Below are 23216 nucleotides of genomic sequence, written 5' to 3' on the forward strand. Positions count from 1 at the left end.
ATAAACTATGTAATGGAACTAAACATTTATTTTAACATAAATGCACTCAGCAGAAAGCAAAACCAGCTATTCTATAGCATACAAATAAGCAGAATGATTTAAGCGATTCACTAAGTCCTGCAGTAGTATTTTGTTCGTAGAGAAAGCGTGTATGTAGGTATGTACACGTGTACGTATAGCGGGAAAATGATAAAAACCCTTCCTTTCTTACATTGCCATAGACCCGCTCCAGACCTTTCATCTTTAAGTAGCTGTCCCCCATCACACGCTCGCACAACTTGGTGGAAAAAGTAACCGAACACGTAGTTGGAGCTGAAGTGATGTGGCAACCGGGAGCAAAACTATGCAAAAAGCTCTCTGTAGGCTTCTCGCGACTGCTCTGGACGATGGCTGGGGAACGACTTCAGCGTCACTCACACAACTGCGGGAGGCCTCCTATGCGTTTGACTCATTAGCAGAATCCACAAAGGCCATGGTTATAGCAGTACCAACATCATCCCATTGCCAAGCCATAAAATTCCCGAATGCCCACATATTTGTACGAAGGTCTTCACTATTTTATATGAAAACAACTTTTTTTTTTTTAAATTGAGACAATACTGTATTTTTTTATTTTTGTTACTTATTGCACAGTTGCGGCAGATCACGGCTCATGTCTGCCAAGTAACAGGCTCCTCAGCTCTGCTCTCGTGGAACCGACACCAACACAAAACAGCCGAAGCAATTCGGGACGACTCTCGTCCCTCGGCAAAAGCAGCCAGCGCCTGCTACACAAGCAAAGCCTCACCCTTGCCAAGGGCCACCAGCTGCACAAAGGCAGTTTTATCTGACCAGGACACACTAAGGTGAAAGCAAGAGCCCAGCGTACACAGATGAGTAATTCCTATAGCACCTTAAGGGCCTGAGGCAGAGCATCACTTAAAATAGTATCACTCTCAACTTGGAAGACAGAAGAGCGCAACCCTAGGAATCTCAGGATGAATTCAGATGAGCACCCAAAACCGCTCCAGGGACAGACAGAAAATCTGCTCAGAAGCTTGGGGTCGTCTTTCGTTTCTGTCCTTCGCTTTGCACCAGCCACTATCAAGGAACTGTTCTCAGTTAATGCAGTCGCAATGTCTTAGCAACAAGCTCTCAAAACCCCCCCCAACCCAGCAAAACCCCAGCCTTATTACATATGGGATGCCGAAGTTTCTAGCAGCTTGAATTCCCAGTCTTGCCAATAAGAGAGACAAGAACAAAACGTCAAAGTGCCCTAAATCCCCTGCTTTTAGAGAAATGAACGAGGGCAAAAGAGGCAGTGATGTATATTAGGGTTTAGCATCGCTAGCATCCTTCCCGTGAAATTCCTGGAAGCAAAGAGAGGACACATGGTAGAGCTGTAACTGGTATAAAGCTGATGTGCAGTCCCTGAAGGGTCAACACGGGAGGTTCATCGCTGGAGGTCTGCCTAATCTGTTTTGAGAAGTACCCCTCAGAAAGAACATGACTTTGTTTTGGAGTGAATAAGTTACCCGAGTCTCCTTCACCCTAATTGTCCCACGATTAACTGTTCTTTGAAAATTACTGTGAACGAATGGACATTGAATGGAGTGGCAAAAAAATCCCCGACAACAACACTGATGCTATTAAATAACTCCATTAAGTTTGGTAATATCGTAGAGATTAAATTTAAATAGGCTGCAGACTAGCGTATGCTAGCAAATTCATCAATTAAGGGGGGGTGCCTGCAGAGAATCAAATTTAAAGATTACAGTAGATCATAAGCAGCCCGAGGCAATAATATGATGCTGCACCAGCAAGCCTCAGCTAAAGTACTATATACAGTTTTTGAGTAATAAACTAAAAAGAAAAAAAAAAAAAGGGCGAGTGGGAGAGAGTCCCTAAGACAAATGAGAACAGGAGGTTTGCAGAACACCACACACTAAAAGGTTGTGACAAGTAGGTCTGCTTTCTTTCAAAACACTGGATAAATACAACTACTCCTCTCTGCTCTTACAAATAGTTCCTCACGTTAAAAACTTTTTCCATGTTTAGAGAGGACAGAAGAAAAACAAAGCTTAGGTTGATACCAGGAAAAATCCATATAGTTATATATATTCTATATATATTTTTTTTACTATATATATTATATCCATCTAATTAAACACACTACTTGATAAAACAGGAGAAAGGGGAGAGAAAGGGACAGGACAGGCCCCATCACTAGAAGTTTTTAGGGCTCAGGGACAGTTTTGGCACACCTGGCGTGCACCACTGCAAGAAGACGAGCAAGATGAGTTTCTGGAGGTCCCTCCCAACTCTGTGTTCTTGGTTCCTTACACACTAGAAACCAAACCCTTTTCTGGATCGGTGCTCTGTTTTGTACTTAATTAACATTCCTATGAACACGTTCAGGTTCCAAGGAGAGCTGGCAAATTTTGTTAAGTTACGTGTTAGCTAGTAAGGAGCTTACTCAGGCACACAGCTAAAACCAAAGTTAATTTTCATTAGTGATTTAAGTCAAAATTCAAATGACTGCCACAGAAAAGAAAGGCTGAAATATCCCCTTCTCTACCTCCACCCCAATCCGTCTTTCCCTGATCCTAAAAAAGTTAAAATCTTCTTAGCTACCTCAGCTGGGACACAAAATGCGTCTTCAATTTTGTTCCATTTCTATGTTGGTTTTATCTGCTGAAGATCTCTGGTCCGCCTCAGGAGGTGGCCAGAAAGGGCCATATGCGTTCTCTTCGTAGAACAAAATGTATTCATCCCCAGTGAAGTCTGAAGATACAAATGGTATTTATTATGTAGAACATACAATTTTTATGTAGTGATCTCATGCTTATTTAAGCCTCTGCTTTTGCTCAGAAGCCTTGCGGTTTCAGCTGTCCTCCCAAGAGCTACCAGCAAAGAGCCTGGATATACCTGGGCAAGATGTTCAAACCATAAAAAAAAAAAAAAAAAAGACTGCATGAACCACTAGTGCTTTCAGGGAAGGTGTCACCTGCATCAACGTGGATGAGAAGAGCTGCAAAATGAAGCCTTTTGTAGGACATGAGTTGATAATGCTACAAATGTGGAAAACAACTGTGCTACGAGAGCTTTCTACTGACATCCTCATACTCTTAACATCTCAGTTCTCAGAACTTCTCTTTTTTTTATGCCTAACAAATAAAAAGCAACCCACAGACTGTAAATGTCAAGCTACTTCACTATTTCCAAGAGGAGGAGGGAATATCAATCCCTGCTGAGATTTCTTTTGTCCCTGCTCATACTTTTCAGTACTTTCTCTTCCTTGGCTCCTCTCCGGTGTTCCCACTCTCTGAGCCTCCGTGGCGCGGGACTGGAGATGTTCCAGGGTACCGACACCCCGGACGAAGGGAGGGACCCTCCTGAGCCAGGGGGATGCTATCAGGCGGCTCTAGCCGCATGCCATTTTTCCTCCTCTAAGTTCTGAAATACCTTCTAACGCCTATTCCTATTTACGATAGTTACTTCTGCCCCTAATCTATATCGTCAGTAACTTCCCGGTTTAATCCACCTGGGGAACAGGAAACACTCAGCTCAGAAATCCAGACATAGCTCCAAATGGGCCCGATCTGGGCAGTAATCCATGAAGAGTTAAACCCTGAAATACTGCCAGCTGTTAAAATTAAAGCTATCTTCAAGTCATATCCGGAATGCTGTCACTTTTCAAAAAACCGGTATCTACCCACGGACAGCCAGATGTACCAACAGAATATAAAAGGGCTGGTACACAACTGAGTGGCTATCAATCAAGCGTGCAAGATACTCCACCAAAGCGACAGACTTCGGAAGAGAGGGGACATTTGGGAGGCTCATCCAACGCAAGACCGCATCCTCCTCCTGCTTCTCTGTAACGTATATAATATCCCCAAGAGGGCCAGAGCTTATTACTTCTTCTGCAATGACAGCTTTCAGCATTTAATGTCCAATGTGAAATATTCAGCTCAAACAAAAGCTGGTAATACAGCACCTGCAAAATTTTTCCCAGATGGACCTCTGAAATCCCTCGCTGCTCTGGTTGTACTTCCAATATTTAACAACAGGAGCAGAAGCCAAGGCAAACACAGCTCCCTATCCTTTCCCGATCCCTAAAGCTGCTGTTACGTGCTTGCAGCTGTGCTGCAAACCGCCACACGGAAACGGGCAGGGATTCTGACAAGGCCACAGTTGTTTCTCTCCCTTCCTTTGTGAGGATGTCACATATTCACGTCTAAGCAGCAAAACGTACAGGTTTGTGCAACGATCGATGCCTCTTCCACCCATCCCTACAAGCAAGCAAGAACAGACTTAGAAACTTGCTCTGTCCTCCTGTTCAGGAGCTGAAATGAGCTAAGGGAGCAAGCAATTTCATCGGACGTAATATCTGTGTTCAGAGATCTTTTACAATTAAAGCAGAGAATGACTTTGACGTCTGTATCAGAAGTAAGAATCAGGTAATTGTAGGACAGGAGTACCTAGGCACTAACAACAGTTGGTATAACATCAGTCAGCCCGCAATACACAAGTCTGCTCTAAAGGTACTCAATACACCCAACGCCCCACACAACTCTCGCACGTTGCTGTGTTCCTGAGCGGTGCCTACAAGGAACGCACAGCCAGAGATCGGTCCCGCTGCACAAGGGCTGGCTTGCCTGCGTAGCCCTGATCAAACCCCAGCTCTGTTTCGACCAGCTCTGCGGAGATGGCTCTCTTGGGACCAGTTGACTTCCAAGAGCAAGCGAGTACAATAACAGCTTTGTACCAAATCTAACGTCAAGAAGACCCAAGAGATCCATGAAAGGACTCTCCTTCATATTTGGGCAGATCCCAAGGCTAGTCCAGACAGTCCCAGACACTGACTGCTTTCTCCGTCATTCTTGAGAAACCACTTACTATCGTGCTGCCAAAGCCTTCAAACCACCCAGCCACAAAAGGCTCCGCAGCCGGTCACGCTCTGCTCAGCGCTGCCTTCGCCAGCACTCAGAAATCCCTTCTTGTTCACAGAGTTATTTTCTTTCTTTGGTGCTTTAAAATGTCAGTCATTACTGCAATAACTATGAGGCACTGAGAGAGGGGGGAAAAAGGTTTTACTTGCAACAATGACTGCATGCAAACTATCTTCTGTCTTGCTTGAAGAGCGTGACACTTTAAAGCCAATAAAACGGAATGATTTGGGCAACAGAAGCAAATGATACAGCACAGAGAACAACAAATAAGCACTGAAAACCAGCTCAACTCCATCTTAAGTAATCCATAAGCATTAAGTGGCAACTGATAAAATAGAAAATTATGGTCAACGTGAAATAACACACAGAGGAAAAAAAACGCAGCCCTAACAATACCTACAAAATCACAGGCTTCACACAGCCTCTATCACACAGAAGAGACATTAAAATCACGGGGAATTTTCTATTAAAACATCCATTTACTATGTTGTGGAAAAGAGAAAGACAATGTTGACTACTGCATATGGAAGTAAAAATGAAAAGGATCGTCACATTAGCACTACACAAATCCATGCTGCTCCCACAACTGGTGCTCCGCTGTGAATTCCCGTACTTTTGTCTGCAAAAAGATACGGTAGAAAGAGAATAATATGGGAAAGACAACATGGGTGATGAGAGAGAATAAAATGATTCCCTATTAAAAGAGGTAATAAAAGATTAGGATTCTTCAGCAAGGAAAACAGATACTAAAGAGAAACACGACAGAATAACACCGTACTTTACAAAGGAAGCGTGAATAATCATTCTCTGTTCACTTCTCCACAAACCAAGAGCATCAAATCAAACCCCAAAAAGCTTTAAAACCTCTACTGGCAATTTCAGAGTAAACAGTTGGTTTTTTTCCTGCACAGAGCATGTTAAATTATGGGATCTGTACCAGAGGATGGTATGGAAGCGGAAGGAGCCAGGCGGTCAAAACGAGATGACCCAAACTGACGGGGGACAGCTCCGTCACGGGCATGAACCCCCCTCTGCGCCTCTCCCCGCTGGAGGTGAGGACGGCACGCTGAAGGAAAGCGATCCTTGTACGCTTTCAAGTTTGGTTGGTTTTTCAGTATTTTCCTAAGCAGTGCTACTACGGGCAGCACGTGAACTAAACATAATGCTGAGCAACGTGCCCTTTACTCCAGTAAAGGGAAAACAACCTATAATGTCTTTTGGAACTATGCTTTATCCTGCATTTTTCAGATACATATACCTTTTCATGTATTAAGCATCATTTCATTAGCAGTAATGTTTTTCTTAGGGTAATATTAATTAGCATAAAAAGAGACTGCAATTAAAACAGCTTGCGACCATCCCATGACCCACACAGAGCTGGAGAGGGAATAATTTCCTGTTCCATGGCAGAAAATAATTACTTCTGCGGCTGATAAAGGTAGTTACGTATTCATTGCCAATGAACCCCATGCCTCCCACATGCTGCTCTGCTATTTCCTTTCTCCAGCTGCCCTTTCTGCAGCTGCTCTCTAGAATTAAAAGCAAGATGTAGATGTGCAGAAGCCCTTCGCCTGTTTGGAAAAGTGAGAGGTCTAAAGGACAAGAACTGCGCGCTCTTTCACCAAAACCGCCGTGGGAAGAGGTCGGTGCAGGCTGTGACGGAGGCACTGGGAACATCTCAGCTCAAAAGGCTTGAGATTTTTCCACTGGAGACACGTGAATAACATCACCTTACAGCCATTGCTTTGCACACTATAAACTCTGAATTACGAAGCTATCAGTATTACACCCTCAAGTAGAACCTTGCTTTGTAAAATATCAAACGATCAAGTACCAAAGTGGCTTACAAACTTTAAGACTCAACCTGGCGACTAAAAACCAATTCCTTCAAGATGTCAAACCAGCCAAACACCATACTCTGCTACGGATCAGTCACACTGTCTGTCCCAGTATTCTTCCTTCATATCAAAGCTTGAACCGAGAACAGCAATTCATTACAAGAGCTAAAATACACAGTCTTTTCAAGATGATAAAGGCATTTCTTTAGATGCCAGTAGTCCAAACCGATCCTCCACATAAACTTACTCATCTCAGAAGAGCGCAGATCTCGTTTAGTAAAGATATTCAGCATCCTGTTTTCCCAATAATTTCCATTAAAAAAATAATTTCTTTTTTATTCTAGTTTACGTCTTGTCAGTCCATCACAGTAACTGCCGATAAACACTGTTCTCAAGGAATTCACCAGAAAAGCATATTCCCTTACCTCTACATGTATCCGTACCACTCTACAAACTCTCTTTTGGTGTATTTTCAAAAAAGGAGGGCAATCCTTTCAATCCCGTACATGAGTTGCAACCAAAGCCTGTTCATGCAGGCTGCTGAAGGGAGCAAGGTACCTTCCCTCTTGCCTGCCTCCTTACTGAAATCCTAACCAGCTGCAGCACTTACACAAACACAGAACACCTTGCTTGGCTAAACTGCAGATCATTGCATCTTTTATCATGGGGGGGGGGGGAAGCTTTGTAAAAAGAAGGAAAAAAGCACCATATGCTGCTGTCTCAATTCATTCCCAAAGCCAGAGTGCTTTGCAGAGCAACAAGCAGCATCCATGAGCAGAAGACAGCAGTGCCAGGCCAGAAGACACTCTCCAAAAGACTATAAAAGGCTGTCTGACAAGAATGATGTTTCTCCTTACTGCAGAATTAAGATGAATGTAAGAGCATTGGCACAGGCCTAGCTGACTGAGGCAAATTCATCACCTCTTGACATAAAGCAAGCATCTCTGTGCAACAGAGCATTATCGAAATGTCAATAACAGAGTAAAAACCAACGATTAACCCAAGAATGATGGGGGGACACAGAGGAAAAACTCATTCATATTTAACATGTAACTCTTAAGGCTCTGCCCCCACAGCTGTGCAGCTGGCTGTGAGCTTGGCTCTGACGGATATACGCATTATTTGACAGGGGGCTGAAAAGGGGCCAAGGGAAACAGAGGACCCGTGAAAGAAAATGAAGAGCGCCTCACCATACCGAGCTCTCAAACTCAGGAACTAGCTTTCTCCAAGTTATCTGTGTGAAACATATCCTTTGGCAGCTCATCTACACCCAGCACAGAACAGGGCGCTCCAACAGGCATTTTCCCAGGGTCTGCACAACCAAAAGCGATGCCGATGGAGTTCAGCTCCCTTCTGCGCCAAGACGCCTGCAGCATCCCGCCCAGGCACACACATGGGCCCAAAAGCCAGCTGCGGAGCAAACGACCGTCCTCTGCTTTCAGAAAGGGAAACTGCACGATTCCCAGGAAAGCTTCTCAACAAATTTTCCTTCGCTTCACCTTACGTGAAGACGTATGCACTTAAACTACAAGTAGCCCAAAGAATATGCCGTTTAGTCTGCTCAATTTAGCCTGGTGAGCACCAAATGGAGCTCACTCCGCTTACTCATCTCAAACTCGGTTTGTCATTAGCTTGTTTCTCCAAGCCTCATCTGGAAGTTCATCCTTCATTACCACCACCAAAGTTCATCAACTCCTTCGGTGCAGACTCACAAAAGCCTTGACACAATCTGTTCTTATGTCCAAAGAAGTTCAGTATTTTGTTTGGGAGCTTTTGTTCAAGAGCTCTTCTGGCCATCTCATCTCGGAGAGATATTCATAATTAAATTGGCGTAAGCAAAGCAAAGTTTATTACTATAATCACAACCAAACCTACCGTCTGTCAAGCCATTACTTATGCCAGTTCACCAAAGCTGTTAAAAATGGCTTTTTATGGAAAATAACGTCAATAGAGTATACGCCAAGTAAGAGCAAATAAGCGCTTTTTTTTATTTTTCTTTAGTTTTTAAATGCAGCTCAGCTCACAACAGTCTCCAAGTCCTTTTCCTATGCTTCTTAAAAGCAAGAAGTAAAAAGTTACATACCACTGATGGCACTCGGCACTTTGGTCCCATTTCTGTAAGGCAATTTCCATCTCTTCTTTCCCTGCAAACAAGTGGTCAGAGGTAAGAAATCTCTGAGGCTATTAGAGCACAATAACAGAATGGCATAGAAGTCATATATCTGTTAATTTTATAATACATTTGGCTTGAAAACGTCCCGTAAATAACTTCATACGCTTGCAGTGATATGCAACATCCAAGACCACTCAAAGAGATCACGCACGTTTGTAGTACGGCAGCAAATTGTGCTGACCTGTCAACACGGTTTCAGCTCACGTGGCAGTACAGTTCTCGCCAACGACGCCTCCTCCCACGCCGGGCTAAGAACAGTTCATTAGAGCTTCCAGTGGTTTTGGGCTGATGCGTCTCACAGCCTCGGATCTAGGACCCACCCCACTTCCCCCTCTCTCCTCCAAGAGCCTGCAGTCTCAAAAAGCTGAAAACCAAGCGCCTATGGAAGGCTAAAAGGACTATCGAAACAAAACCTAAAAATTTGTGTTTTAAATGGCTACGATGATTTCCAGGAAAGAACAATTATATTACAAAGTGATAGTATTGACTAACTATATATAGTTATGCCCATAACAAACAGAACAGAAATTATTTAGAATAGTATCTTTTGTTGCACATCTTAACTGTAACAAAGATGATTTTTTTGTTTTATTCTGACCCGCCTACAATCTTGCAAAAAAACCACATTCAAGATAGTGAAGAAGAATGAGGGAATGGAACTGATTCCTATAAGTAAACACACGTGTAAAAATATATTTCTTTTTTATATCTGCACATGTTAGCAACACAAAAAACCAAATGCCTTACAGCAAAAACTTATTTATCTTGATACCACACAGGATATGGATGATATATCTTTAACTAGCCCTTGGTCTACTTATACTATCTTTCAGAATGCAAACATTTTAAACAGATACCACCCCACTACCGCTAGCTACTCACCTAAAAAAAAAGATTACAAGGAAAAAAAAAAAATCCACCACATTGTTTGCAAGCATAGGGTTTATAAATCTGAAGTGTAATGTCAGCTTTGAACACCGCCCTTCCTTTGCCTCAAACACACACTTCCTTACCATCGGTGGCGTACGATCTCTTCTCATCCATGTCTTGTGTGATTTCGTACATATCACTATGTGCTCGGGCCAGGCGCCAAAGAAAGTCTTTCTGGTCTGCATACTGCAGGAAAAACACAAATGTGATATGTCAAGACCCCTTCTGCCATGGACAAAGACCATGAGAAAGAAAAATCAAGTGGGGGCATACACTAGAAGTCACACAGACATTTTTTGAAACCTTAAAAGGTCCCAACTCTACAAGGACTGAAGCAGAACCACAAAAGAGCAAACTGGATGGCCAAATTCATAACTAAGCTTACAACGCTACACTACTGGTACAGGTCTAATTGTTGTCGCCTTCTAACAAGGAACCCCTCCACTTCAAAGGCCGTGCTGGGGTCAGTTCTTCAGCAGCCTCCGCTAACCTCAGAACACTGGGTGAAAAAATCCCTCTAAACCTCACCACTTCATTGAAATTCACAAACTGAATTTTACCTTTTTCATGCTTCAGTCTGCATTCAAACAGTTTCACATCCTGCCTCGTTCTTAAACCTGGGACAGTACTGTAGGTGTACTGCTAAATTTGAAGCGGCTATGTTCTGACAAACTCAAACTTACTTAAAAAAAAAAAATTAAAACACAGCCACGTAACAGCTTGGTTTCTTTTGCAATAGTATTGTAAATAAAAGAAAGTGGGAGAATCACCAGAAAGAAGCATGCAAGACAATTTCAGAAGCCAACAGGCCCATCATTTCTTCCTGGTGGGAAGGAAAAAACCCAATCTACTTGAAATTAGAACTGATCAAGTCATCCGTTATTTCTTTCCTACTCTTTCTCCTGGAAGTACCGGAGCCAAAAAGGTTTTGCTTTTTAAAGGGCTGGTAACCCAAAACGTTTTCTTTGCTGGCTCTGCAGTACTTAGGTATGAGAGGCTGACAGCACAACTGCGGCAGGCACAGGCATGCCGGCACCGGCGGCCGGCGGTCGCAACAGCCACAGCGAGACACATCTCAACGCTGGCTGCCTCCGCAGCCCGTGGCCAGAGGCAGAAGCCAGCTATCGGCCACAGCCAGAGTAAAACCGTCACTGCCCCTTGCTACGCTCCCACACCCCAATGGCAGCACCAACGGTCACTGAGTCAGGGGCTCAGTTCACATCGCCTATACGATAGAAACAGACACATTCTTTAAGGTGGCAAAACACCTGCACCGTCCAGGTTTTTCGTCTCATTAACTAATATACACATAAGTGTTGCCTAACCCTTCTGTTTGAATATGCAACTTATTTCATGAACCACCACACACATGCACTGGGCAGTCCTTGGAAAGACCACGCTTCCCAAATATAGATCGAGCCGTTGCGTATGCAAGGAGGTAAATGTTCTCAAAATGTCTACTGAGTTTACTGTGTACACATGGTACTGTTATTTGACACATGCACAGTGCGTTCGCTCAGGGAAGGTGATGACAAGACGCACAGTTCCAAGGCAGAAAGCGACTGGGAACTGGCTGCTGCCGTAGCCCGAACAATTTTGGCCTTCAGCCCGCTCCCAAGCTGCTCCTGAGGAAGGGGGCCACTGGAAGCTGGCCCAGTTGTGGTGTAGGACCTGGACCCTGCTAAGATATGCAATTTCCTCTTTCCCAGCTCTTTAGCTGAAAACACAAATCACTGCTGGAAAATATAAAAAGGCAACCTTTACCGCCAGTTTATTATTCAGCAGCAGCTGGAATCCCTCTCTCTTCTCCTGCTCGTCTCCGTTGTGCAAGCGGTCAGCCTGCTGCAGTAGCTGACCCAGTCCTTCCTCTAGCGAGGAATCCAAGATTAAATGCGTTTCATCCTCGTTGACAAGATCCAGGGAATCCCGGCGCGCAGTTCTCACTGTTTCACAGCTCACTTCGTCTTCCCCTTCTTCGCTCTCCCTCTCGGACTCCCGGTCGTAATCAGACTCGGCGTTGGCCGTGGTGTACCTTTGAGGAAAAAAAACCAACACAACACGGAATTAGTTTGAGGAGATGCTGTGCAGCCTAGGACAGTTTTGTACATACGTACAGAAAAACCAACTCTTCCTAACAGAGGAAAAGAAGTATCTTACTAAAGTAAGATCTTATCCTGGAGAACACCGTACAATCCAAGCATCTCAAATAACACACTGATCATTATTTCTCAGGTAGTATACACAACCTCAAAAAGCTGAAGAAAGAAGACCCCCCAAAAGTGAAGTAGAACTCAGTCACAAGTGTCCACATCTCACTTGCACACCGTAACAGCTTCTCTTAGGACTTCTAACCTCAATGTAAGAGAATTAAACAACTAAGAACAGAGCCAGGACAATCCAGTTAAATGTATGGATTGTAAAAGAGAATTTCAACAAAAAATCCGACACATTCATCCATGTGGAAAATATAACCTGAGGTTTTTAGCCTGTTCCAGGAAATTTCAGACACAATAGCTGTCTTGGCAATATCTAGTACCTCCATCATCTTGTCCGAGCGCTAAATACGAAACTGCTTGTTCACACTGACATGTGAAAAGGTGCAAAACAGTAGGAGAGCGATCAGAACGATTTCACACGAGCAAGAAGTCCAGCAAGGAGACAGCAGATGAGCCACAAAGATACGACGTGTACAAAAACCCGGGCAATGATTAGCTCCTAAGGCAGTCAAATGAACCAGCACAAAGCTCAGATCAAAGTTTCTGGAAATGGCTAAAATTGAACTCCCCCAAAGTGTATACAGGCAGCTAAGCTGGAAGTGTAAAACCGCATTATATACTGACCGATACTATTGCAGTGAGGTGTCTACTTACAGGACTAATTTTGTTTTAAAGAAGGCTCTCTATTTGTCCCCCTCACATTTATCTGCAAGCTCTTAACTGAAGAATAAGCACAAGTCAGCCAGCAATTTAAGAATGTGTACATTTATATTTGCATTTTCTTGGTTTATCTGAATAGAAAGCTCTCCTCTTGAAGCAAGCTACTTCAAATCATATAAACGCTTAATTCTAGGGGATGCTTGTAACTGTTACCCAATTAAACTGTGCCCAAGCCATGTGTTGAACTTTGCAAGTCCTGCTGGAATGAGAAGTCATTGCAGTCCGGGGGCATTCGGTAACTACAGCTGTACTCCCCGTTGTCCGGCTGCATTGCCCCGCCGAGGGAGAGCCGAGCGCTCTGTCTGTGAAGCTGCCTTTGTCTGGAGGCAAAGATAGCCGACCAAGTCCGTATCTGAAGAAAGCAGTCACAGTAATTCAGCCACACATAGATAACAAGACACGTTTGGCTATCGAAGCGTCCGTTTTCTGAGAACCGTCAATAATGCTCAGGCATTTCCCTCTCTGGTAGAGGTAACAAATGCCCTCACTCACCACGGCCTCCGACTCTCACCCATAAATTTAAAAATGCATCACTTCGTACGGAAACATTTTAAGACAAGAAATAAAGCAACAGTCAGCCTTATCAGTGCAAAGGCAGGACAGCAAGCGCTACAAGAAGACACGCTGGAGATCACGTAGGCAGCACTAAATTAATGGATAATGTCGCAACACGGTGGTAGGTGACACCAGCACGGCTCCGTTTCAGATTGAGTTAAAAGCTTCGTTTCTTGATATTTTCTTAAGATTAATGACATTATTAGTTCTCTAGAATAACTCATTTCTGACACTTAAACTCCTCAAATTCTCTCATTTCCCATCCTAAGCTACTTTGCAGCACGGTTGTGGGCTAGGCAGCTGTGATACTGTCTCACAGCAACGTTTTACCGGCAGCTGCAAATATTTCAGTACTTCAGCTGAAAAACACTTTCCACGTTGAAGGCTCCTGAAACACAATATGGTCTTTAAAACCAGGCAGCAACGGATGGCTCCTATACGCTTTTTTTCTCCACCACAAAAATGTGTTTTCTCCAAGACAGCTCAAACAAGATGCTGCCAGTTTAAAAAGACAAATAATACTGTATACAACTTCATAAACTCAGAGCTTTCAGAAAGATTAAGGGATTTAGATGTTATCAGCCTGTTTTCTTGAGTTTACGATGATGGAAAGTTCTTAAATGCTTTACTGTGTTGAGGCCTCTGGCTAGCACACATCCTGAACGAAAACGAAAACATACTATCTGGAACAAAAAAGCTCACGGAAAGAGGAGGCCAAGAAGCCCAGAAGACCAACGCGGTGCCAAAGCAATATAGAGAAATTAAGCAGCCCAGGACCTCTGGGCTCCTGAAAGCTTGTGATTATTTCTGTGAATTGTATATGAAATCAGAGAAGATGGTTATGTCCATGTGGTTTACAAAACAAAGCTGAAATGCGAGTTCTTCTTTCTGAATTTCATTAAAAGAATACAATTGCCAGAAACAAATACGCAGCTGAAATGTATCTGTTGAGAATAGTCTCATTCTTCCTCCCAGTGGCTGCTAAAAACCTTACTCTTTTCCAAAATGTACATTTCCTACCCTGACTTTCTACTAGCAAATTTTAGTATTTACATCTCTAAAAGACAATATTGCATACTAAAGGCAGCTGCTCCTGAACAGACTAGTATTATACCTACTGGGATAGGACAAATACCAGAGTGCGAAATTATATACGATTTGAATTATTTTTAAATCAGATGAGAGCTGCTTATGCACTAATTCTCCATACTGGTCATCGAAGCTAATTACAGATTTTAAATAAAATGTAAGAACTCCTCCAACCATCTCTAGGCTCCCAATATAGTAATGAGGTTTTGCAGTGAAATATATCCCTGCTCCACGCTTCACTTGAGGTCCCCTAAGGAGGATGCCTTCCCTGAACTTTAGAATTGCTGTCGGCCTCTGTCACGACTTACAATTTCCTAACCATCAGATGGCTGTTGAAAAAGACCGTCCTTTTCAGCACGCTTTACAAAATACGTTGGCACCCTGATGACTCAATGCATCTGTTATTATCTAGATAGCAAGGTCTTGCCTTCAGAACGAACTATATAGTTTTAAAATTTGTTACGCAGCCTTGTTACCTATTACACCGCCGTGAATCACTTACTCCCTAATTCTGCTTTTAGACGAACACCCACTTCAGATGAATGAAGCAGTTCTATAACCTGAATGAGATCACATCAGCTCTTTCCTGCTTCGCCAATTCCAGCTTCTAAAGATAAAATACTAAAAGGGCACGTTTACGGCAGTCACAAAGCCTGCTTTCCTGCAGATCCGCGTCCTTTGTTCGAGGAGGCTGCTACAGAAATGGCTGCTTTGTCCCCTGATTACAAACCCGTGCTACCAAGTGTCAGTTTGCACCAGCCGCCCGGTCATTTAGCTGCTACCGCACAGCACGCCATGTCCAAATCCCGCCTGCCTTGCTCTCGGCGCTATAATTGACTTACAATCATAGAATCATTTAGGTTGGAAAAGACCTTTAAGATCATCGAGTCCAAACCTCCCTCTTTAAATTACATTCCATTTCAGCCTCCTTTGGAAAATGCATACGGCCAGCGCTGCATCATTTAGAACAGAGTTACATACCTCAGCTGCTATAGAATTCATCTGACTAAGGCACAGAAGATAACCGTTTCGTCAGAAAGGCGGCAGTCGCATACATGTACGCAGCAGACCTCTTGTTATCTATCTAATATGACGATACTTGCATCTATATTGTAATTTTTACCGATGTTCTTAAACTACACAGTACTTTTCACCTGTTTTTAAACTGTAAGAACTTAAGCGACACAACTGATTGTGTGATGCACTGAGAAAAATCCGTAAGAAATACCCTAACCGAAGACATTTTAATTAATTGGCATATATTTTTAACTTTCTCAAGTTTCCCAGACATTCTAAAATATAGTATTGTATGAAAATTTTATTTATAAACTCTCTCAACTCAAATCCCAGGCTGGACTTCTAGTTCCCTTCTTCCTGCAAGGTTCCCTCATCAAATTATTGCTTTAAAAAAAACAAACTCAAAAACTATACATATTTTTTTTCTTTCCCCCCTTTGTCTAAAAGTCGGAATGGTTGCACTTCTCTCAATCTGGCCTGGGCAGTAGTAGACTTACAGTAATAAATGCAAATAAGAACAGGATGACAGACACCTAATGGGGGGGAAAAAAAAAATCCCTTCCTTTCTGTTACACACTGCTCAGATGTAACTGGGCACCAAAGCCCGTACAAGCTGCTCCTGGCCTGGTGCTCTGCTTACCCTCCTTCGCTTTCTCCATCGTCCGTATTGGCTGCTCCCGAGCTGGCTGTGAAATAAATTGAACTGGAGCCTGTGGAATCACTCCTTTCTCTAGGAAACGGAAACCGCCTCCGGCGAGTTACTTTCTGGGTTTCTTCCAGATGGGACCTTTGAGGAAGGCAAAAAGAGAAACAAATAAACATTTGATAGTGAAATGTCTGCTATTTCAGTTCCCTTCTCCTCTCCAGCAGATTCCATCCAATTCGCTCTATATCAAAGAATTCACAAGGTGACTTGCCCTTGCTTACACAAACATCCCGCGACCATACAGCAAACGTCATATTCCATAGTTAAAGCGAGCCTGGCCACAGACTTGGTCCATATACAACCCATACGTGCAATCCATATACAAAAGGATAAACGCATCACGTGCATTCCTCTGATTTCCACAGCGAGCAAAGACAAAGGAATCCTCAAACACCCTGCAGAATATAGGACCTTGTATTCTATATCAAAAGCTACCTACAGTTGGCAGCAATCAGGGAGAAAAGAGCAGCAACAAGAGACAAACATTTACACAACACATAACCTTCCCAGGCTAGAACATGAACCAAGTGTCACTACTTACTTAATACTCTGTAAGAAAAAAACCAACCCTGGCTAAACATAGGATTTTTTTTTTTTTTTTTTTTTTACATTAATCTCACTGGAGGTCAAGACATAACGCCAGTGGAAACTAGAGAGACACTTCTTCCACTTTTGGATTTTAAATTTAACATACTCAGTCATGGCTATGGAGTAAATATGTGCAACAGTAGAAAGGAGCAGTGTCGGTACCTGACTTCACCGACGATTTCGGCAGCTAAGTGCTGCAGGCTGTTCCGTAGCTCCTCCACTTCTTTTCTTAGCTCCGAAATGTTTCTTAACACGGAGTCAAGGCGCTCCAGCACATCCACCTGCTCGCCCTGTGTTAGGAGGGGTGTGTACGTGGCACCATCTCCCGCCTCTACAGGAACCGGCACTGTGGGCACCACTGCCAGGAAACAAGAGGAGAGAAAGTTCATCAGATGCAAATGGGAGAGGATTTCACAGGGGCAATCTTAGCACAGTTTTGGCTTCAGAAGATGGCAGATGTGAGGCTTGCTCTCAAGTATTGCTGCCTGACCTGGCCTGGGGTTTTGGGTTCTTCAACTGGTTCACCGCTCCCTTCTCTGACACCAGCATCTAGCCACGCTTAACAGATTTGCAATAGCTATTAGGGGCAAATAAAGCTCTTTTAACTACACGTCTATAAAAATCCCCTTGCAAAAATTGTTCTAAAAAGAGCAAAATGCATACTGAATATCACAAACGCTACTGTAGATAAGGAAACTGCCACTTTTTTTAAAAGTCCTTACTGCAAATTAATTTAATTCCTCTTGTACACACTTCTGTGTTAACATCACAGTGAAAAACTACGCTCTGCTTTCCTCCTGAATTGTGGTCATCCCGGGAGACCTCAGCCAGGAAAGCAACCAGCTTGTAAGGTCACGTGTGACAACGAACAAGGACAACGGAAGCCAATTTTGGCCAAAAAAAGACTTATTCTTTAAAACAAACAAACAAAACAAAAAACCAAGCAAAACCACAAACACAAAACCCCTTCTATTCTTATTGAAGGGAAAGAAAAACCCCACAGAAACCCGAAGAGGAGACATCATACTTTAAATAGCAGTTCAGTCATCAAAATGCGTCCTTGTCTTGTACTGACTACCTGGAACCTTTGCCAGTCTGTCTGATCCACAAATCTGCTTGCAGATACAACATGAACAAGCAGCACGTAAGAATAGATTTACATCTGTGGACTGTAAATACATTTTCTTGAAAGCTCCTACATATAAATAAATATGCTACCAGTTAAGTCGATTATTTAAGGAAGAATACTCTTTTGATATTAACAAAAAAGAGAATCGCTCTCAACAGAGCAGCCAGATTTGCAGAAATGAAGGGCTGATCTTCCAGAGCACCCTGTGTTAACGCATCTGAACTCAGAGATCAAAATCTAGATTCTCTTCAGTGAAGAAGTACCGTAACCGCGTCCCGACCCTCCCTTCGCTTCCCAGCGGCCGCGCCGTTGGCGCTGTGCTCGCAGGAGGGGGCCGCGCAGGATCTCAGCGGGCTGCGCTCCAGCGCCCGCCCTGCTCCCGCGGCCGCTGTCGCTGCTCCCGGGCGGGCCCCCCGCGCCTCCCTGCTTCTGCTCAGGCCCTGCTCTTTCGGGGCGAAGTCCCGTGGAACCGGACAAGCCCTCTCCTTCTAAGGGATACGGTCAGCAAGCAGGGGCAGGCGTTTATCGCCGCCATAGCTACCAGCCCATGGAAGCCGCCTACCACAGCCGTACGGGTGTGCGGGCTCTCCTGTTGCTACCCCGCTCCTGCGGCCTGCGTGCGGCCTAGCAGGACAACGCGAGTACCCAAAACCTGCTTCTGCGACATCAGATTAAAACACTGTTTACAAACCGCTCCCGCCCCAACACAGGAGCAAGAGCAAGCCTCCAGGTACCCCAATAAAGGCATTCAAGCAGAAGTTCCTCCCTATAGCTAATTTGCTATTTTAAACCTCGCCTGCCGAGCTGTCCATACCACTAAAGGGGAACAGCCGCTCTCATTTTCAAACCCCAGCAATCGCCAGGAACAAACAGGGTTTCGCTCGCTGTCCCCGCGGGTTTCCGCGGGCCTGGACACACAAACGCCAGCCCAGGTTTCGGAACCAGCGTTTTTAAAAGTTGAGCGTTTTTAAAAGTTGAGCGTTTGGACGCCACCGGAGCCGGGCAGCGAGCGGGTGAACGCAAAGGTTCAAAGCGGCCGGTAAGCGAGGCAGGCGCAGAAGGCGGCAGGCGCTGCCGGGCCTTGCCAGCTGCCGGCCGCCCTTTTTAAAACCAGTTTTAAGCGAAAGGCGCGGGGCCGGGCTCCTTCCCCGGGACTCCCGGGCCCGGCCCCGGCCCCCGCCCGGGAGGGAAGGCCGCTGGGCGCCGCTCCCGCCCCGGCTGCTCCCTCAGGGGGCGGCAGGCGGCCCGGCGCCCCGACCGGGGAAGGGACGGGACGGGACGGGGAGGGAAGGGACGGGACGGGGAGGGAAGGGCGCAGCGCCCGCGGCCGGCCCGGCCCCGCGGCCCCCTACCCTGCCTCCGTCGCCCCGCGGCCTCCGCCTGCCGCCCGCCGCGCCGCCGCCGCAGCACCCAGAGCAGGCCCAGGCCGGCGCCCGCCGCCGCCGCCGCGCCCAGCGCCAGCCCCAGGCCCAGCCCCGGCCCCGGCCGCCCGGGCCCGGGCCGCGCCATCGCCGCCCGCCGTCCCGCGCCGCCGCCCGGTGGCGGGGGCCTGCGTCATCGCCGCGCGACGGAGGGGCGGGGCGCGCGGGGCGTCACGAGGCCGCCAACCTGCGCACGCGCCTAATTATAGCCGCACCTGCCCCGCCCGATTGATTGATCGGTTACACCTGCGCCTGCTTACACCTGCGCCTGCACCTGCACCTGCACCTGCACCTGCACCTGCACCTGCTTACACCCACACCTGCATCCTCACCTACACCTGCACCTGCACGTGCATCTATACCTGCACCTACACCTGCACCTAAACCTATACCCGCACCTACACCTACACCTGCACCTATACCCGCACCTACACCTGCACCTGCACCTGTACCTGTACCTGCACTTGCACCTGCACCTGCACCTACACCTGCACCTGTACCTGTACGTGCACCTGTACCTGCACCTGTGCCTGATTACACCTACACGTGCACCTGTACCTACACGTGCATCTATACCTGCACCTAAACCTATACCCGCACCTACACCTACACCTGCACCTGTACCTGCACCTACACCTGCACCTATACCTGTACCCGCACCTACACCTACACCTATACCTGTACCTGTACCTGTACGTGCACCTGTACCTGCACCTGTGCCTGATTACACCTACACGTGCACCTGTACCTACACGTGCACCTGCACCTGCACGTGCATCTATACCTGCACCTAAACCTATACCCGCACCTACACCTATACCTGCACCTACACCTGCACCTGTACCCGCACCTACACCTGCACCTATACCTGTACCCGCACCTACACCTACCCCTATACCAGCACCTACACCTGCACCTGTACCCACACCTACACCTATATCTGCACCTGGACCTGAACATGCACCCACACTTGCACCTACCCCCACTATGCCAATCCCCACAGCTCCGCACCCAGCACCCCGCCAGCGCCGCACCCCGGCCTCCCTGAGCACCCCTGCGGCACCACCGCCCCCGCAACCGCCGCAGCGCCCGGCGCGCCGGCACGGCGGCCCTCGCGCCCGGCGCGCCGCAGACGTGGCGCCGCGGTTCCGCCTGGTGCCGAGATGTGGGGCGTTGGGGTTTAGTTCTGGTGGTACCGGGAGAAACACCGCAACTGCCGCTGGCTCGTCACCCGCCGTCACCTTGTGGCCTGTCCTCCCCGGGTGAGGAGCGACAGCCGGAGGGAGAGGGCTGCGGTGACGCACCCCGCCGCGGGCGGGGAGGGAGCAGGCTGAACTTTGGGCGCTGTGACGCACAGCCCCGGCGCTCCTGCTCCCGCGGATATTAAAGATGGTATCTGATGGCAGCGCGCCCCAGCCTGGTGGCCGTTCTTCCCCGTTGTGCTGGAATGGAAGTAATAAAAACAAGCTTTTTGAAAGAAATAATTTCCGGAAAGAACAGGCGCTTTGCTCTTTGCCTTTCACCCTTCGTACCCGCCGAAAACAACGGCGCGCTGGCGGGCAGGTGGAGCTGAACCCCCCTGGATTTGACGTCCCGTTATTATCTTTTTGCCCCCAAGCGCGCCAGCCCCGCAAACGAACCCCCAGACCGCGCCGGCGGCTTTGCCGCCGTCGTTAAGCCGGCCGGGGAGAGCAGCGGGGACTGCGGCTGGGGCAGCCCGCTCCTAACGGCCCTGCCCGTTTGCCAGGGCTGGTTTCGCCGGGGTTGTAGGCGGGGGTACGTCGCAGCCCGCTGGGGAAGGACGGGGCTGCTCAGCGGCTGCGGACATCGGGTCTGCTCTGAAATCCTCGTACGCGCCCGAGCGTCGGCCCCCAGCCCCACCTCGCGCAGCGCTGGGCCACGGCGGGGCTCTGCGTCAAACAAACACGCACGTAGACTGATTTAAGGTATTTTCTTTTCTCCAAACGCTTTGTTTTTCCCAAAATAACCTCGTGATTCGGTTTCACAAAGCCACCTTGGGCCTGTTCGCTGCTGCAGGTCTGCAGCAGAGGTGCTGGACGAGCTGCTGAGGGCAGCGAACCAAAGCAAACGGGAGCTGCAGAATGTTTTTATCCTCAGCTCTATGGGGGAAAGTCTTTATTTCTCCCACGTGGCATCAAAACGTGGTATGAAAATCACTGCTTCCTCGCAAAAACGAGTCCACAGCTTCATCCCCTGGATCGAAGCCCCAACGCTGCGGATCAGCGCCGTCTTGAGTAACTGGGGACACTATTAAGAGGAAAGGCAAGGACTTTTGTAGGCATCGAGTTGTGATTAAGCGCGACGCTCTTGGAATATCAGCCCTTCGAACGCGGCGAGGGCGGCTCGGCCCGTCGGCCGGCGAGCTCCGGGGCTGGGGACGCCCCGAAGGGTGCTGCCCCGCGTGAAACGGGGAACGTCCCCAGCCCCCTCTTGGCTGGCGGGGGGTGACAGCTCCCAGCAGCGAGGGACAAATGTACAAACAAAAGGTATTCGGGAAAGCCCAAAGCTGCTGAGTGATGCAGCCGGAGCGGAAAACGGCTATTTCAGCGAGCGACCCGTTCGTAGGACTTGTTGCGGTACGGGGGATGTAAAGAGCCGCCGGCTCTCGGGTTGAGATTGCGGAATTTTAGGTGCGATGGCCTCGGTGAGGCGAAGAAGAGAGGGACGGCAGGCGATCCGCCCCCGCCTTCGGGGCCTGAAGTTCTCCCCGCCGCAGTAAACGCGGTGCACGCGTGGGGCAGGCACGCTTCTGGTGTGATCCCCCGAGCCTGCGGTTTCTAAGAAATGGCTTCTACCAGGATTATTGATACTAGAAATGCCTTTTTCTGGAACAGCCAAAGGAAAACTAGTGATTCCTTTAACCCCCCGCGGCGTCTTCATTACTAGCTAAAAAGGTGGATTAAACCTATTCTTTGTTAGTGCGTCCCCAGTACAGAGCGCCTCAGCAGCAGGCGCAGCTAACGAGCGGTACCGTTGATCAGCTTTATCGTGCAGCCTCCGGGGGATTTCTCCCTGCAGTCGGCCCCCGGGATCAGCAGTTTGCTCCTCTGCCGCAGCGCCGTTCGCCTTCAAGAAGCAAACCCGCGCCTCGGGTTCAGGGGCCGCTTGTCCCGAGCGCTGCCCTCCATCCCACGGGCAATAGTCCGGGCACGAGACTCAACCGGGCGCTGCAGGAGGAAGAGGGTGTTAATCAGACAGAGCCGCCGCTGTCAGAAGAGGACAAATAAAGCTCTTTGTATGCCCCTTGCCTCTCCTAAGCGTGGCTAACGGGGGGGTGATTTCTGGCAGAGCCAAATAACCTTTTGCTTTCTTTTATCTGAGTTATAGGGCGAGATTGGAAGCCGGCAGCTCCTCCCCGTGCCCGGCGAGGGCTGTGCGCAGCCCGGCCGGAGCCAGCGCCGAGGGGCAGCCGCTGCTGCGCTGGGCTACAGCGCGCGGGCTTCCGTAGCCACCGCAGGGCCGAGCGCTCCGGCTGTCTCCCAGATTTCGCTATCATCTCCTCAGGAAATTCAATACTGAAATGCGGTGTGCGGGCTCTGTTTCCATTTTCCTCTCTTATTTTATTTTCCCTCCCGAGAAAGAGCGGTGTGTGAGCCAGACGGACTAGCGAGAGCTGGGCAGGCTGCCATGCAGCGAGAACCCTGGCTGGTTTTTCTTTAATTTGTGGACAGACCGAAGGGTCTGGAGTTCATCTCTGCGTTATTTTCTGTGGGCGGCAGGACGGTAACCGCGGGGCCACGCTCGCAGCGAGACCGCCCGGTCGAGGTCCAAAGGGGCGATGGATTTTGGACTCCTGTCGCAATCGAACACGACCCCGGCGAAGTGCGCAGGAGGCGGCGTCTCCTCTGCGTTAATTGGGCAACGGAGGCGATAACCTGC

The 23216-nt window shown here is 47.5% G+C and overlaps 1 protein-coding gene across 4 annotated transcripts in view; it reads right to left on the bottom strand.

Moving 5' to 3' along the window:
* RMDN3 (regulator of microtubule dynamics 3) overlaps positions 1 to 19404 on the bottom strand; it is a gene marked incomplete at its 5' end in the record, with an annotated part of 39483 nt that extends 20079 nt beyond the window's left edge. For all 4 annotated transcript variants that reach the window (XM_082317516.1, XM_082317515.1, XM_082317514.1 and 1 more), the window contains 6 exons: positions 8856 to 8916; positions 9959 to 10061; positions 11640 to 11907; positions 16113 to 16259; positions 16929 to 17124; positions 19248 to 19404. In XM_082317516.1, coding sequence (XP_082173642.1) covers positions 8856 to 8916; positions 9959 to 10061; positions 11640 to 11907; positions 16113 to 16259; positions 16929 to 17124; positions 19248 to 19404 — 932 coding nt within the window. The remainder of the gene's footprint in view (positions 1 to 8855; positions 8917 to 9958; positions 10062 to 11639; positions 11908 to 16112; positions 16260 to 16928; positions 17125 to 19247) is intronic.
* Between the last annotated feature and the right edge of the window lie 3812 nt (positions 19405 to 23216).

The sequence above is a fragment of the Platalea leucorodia genome (genome assembly GCF_965183815.1).
Source record: "Platalea leucorodia genome assembly, chromosome: 7".
Lineage (NCBI taxonomy): Eukaryota > Metazoa > Chordata > Aves > Pelecaniformes > Threskiornithidae > Platalea > Platalea leucorodia.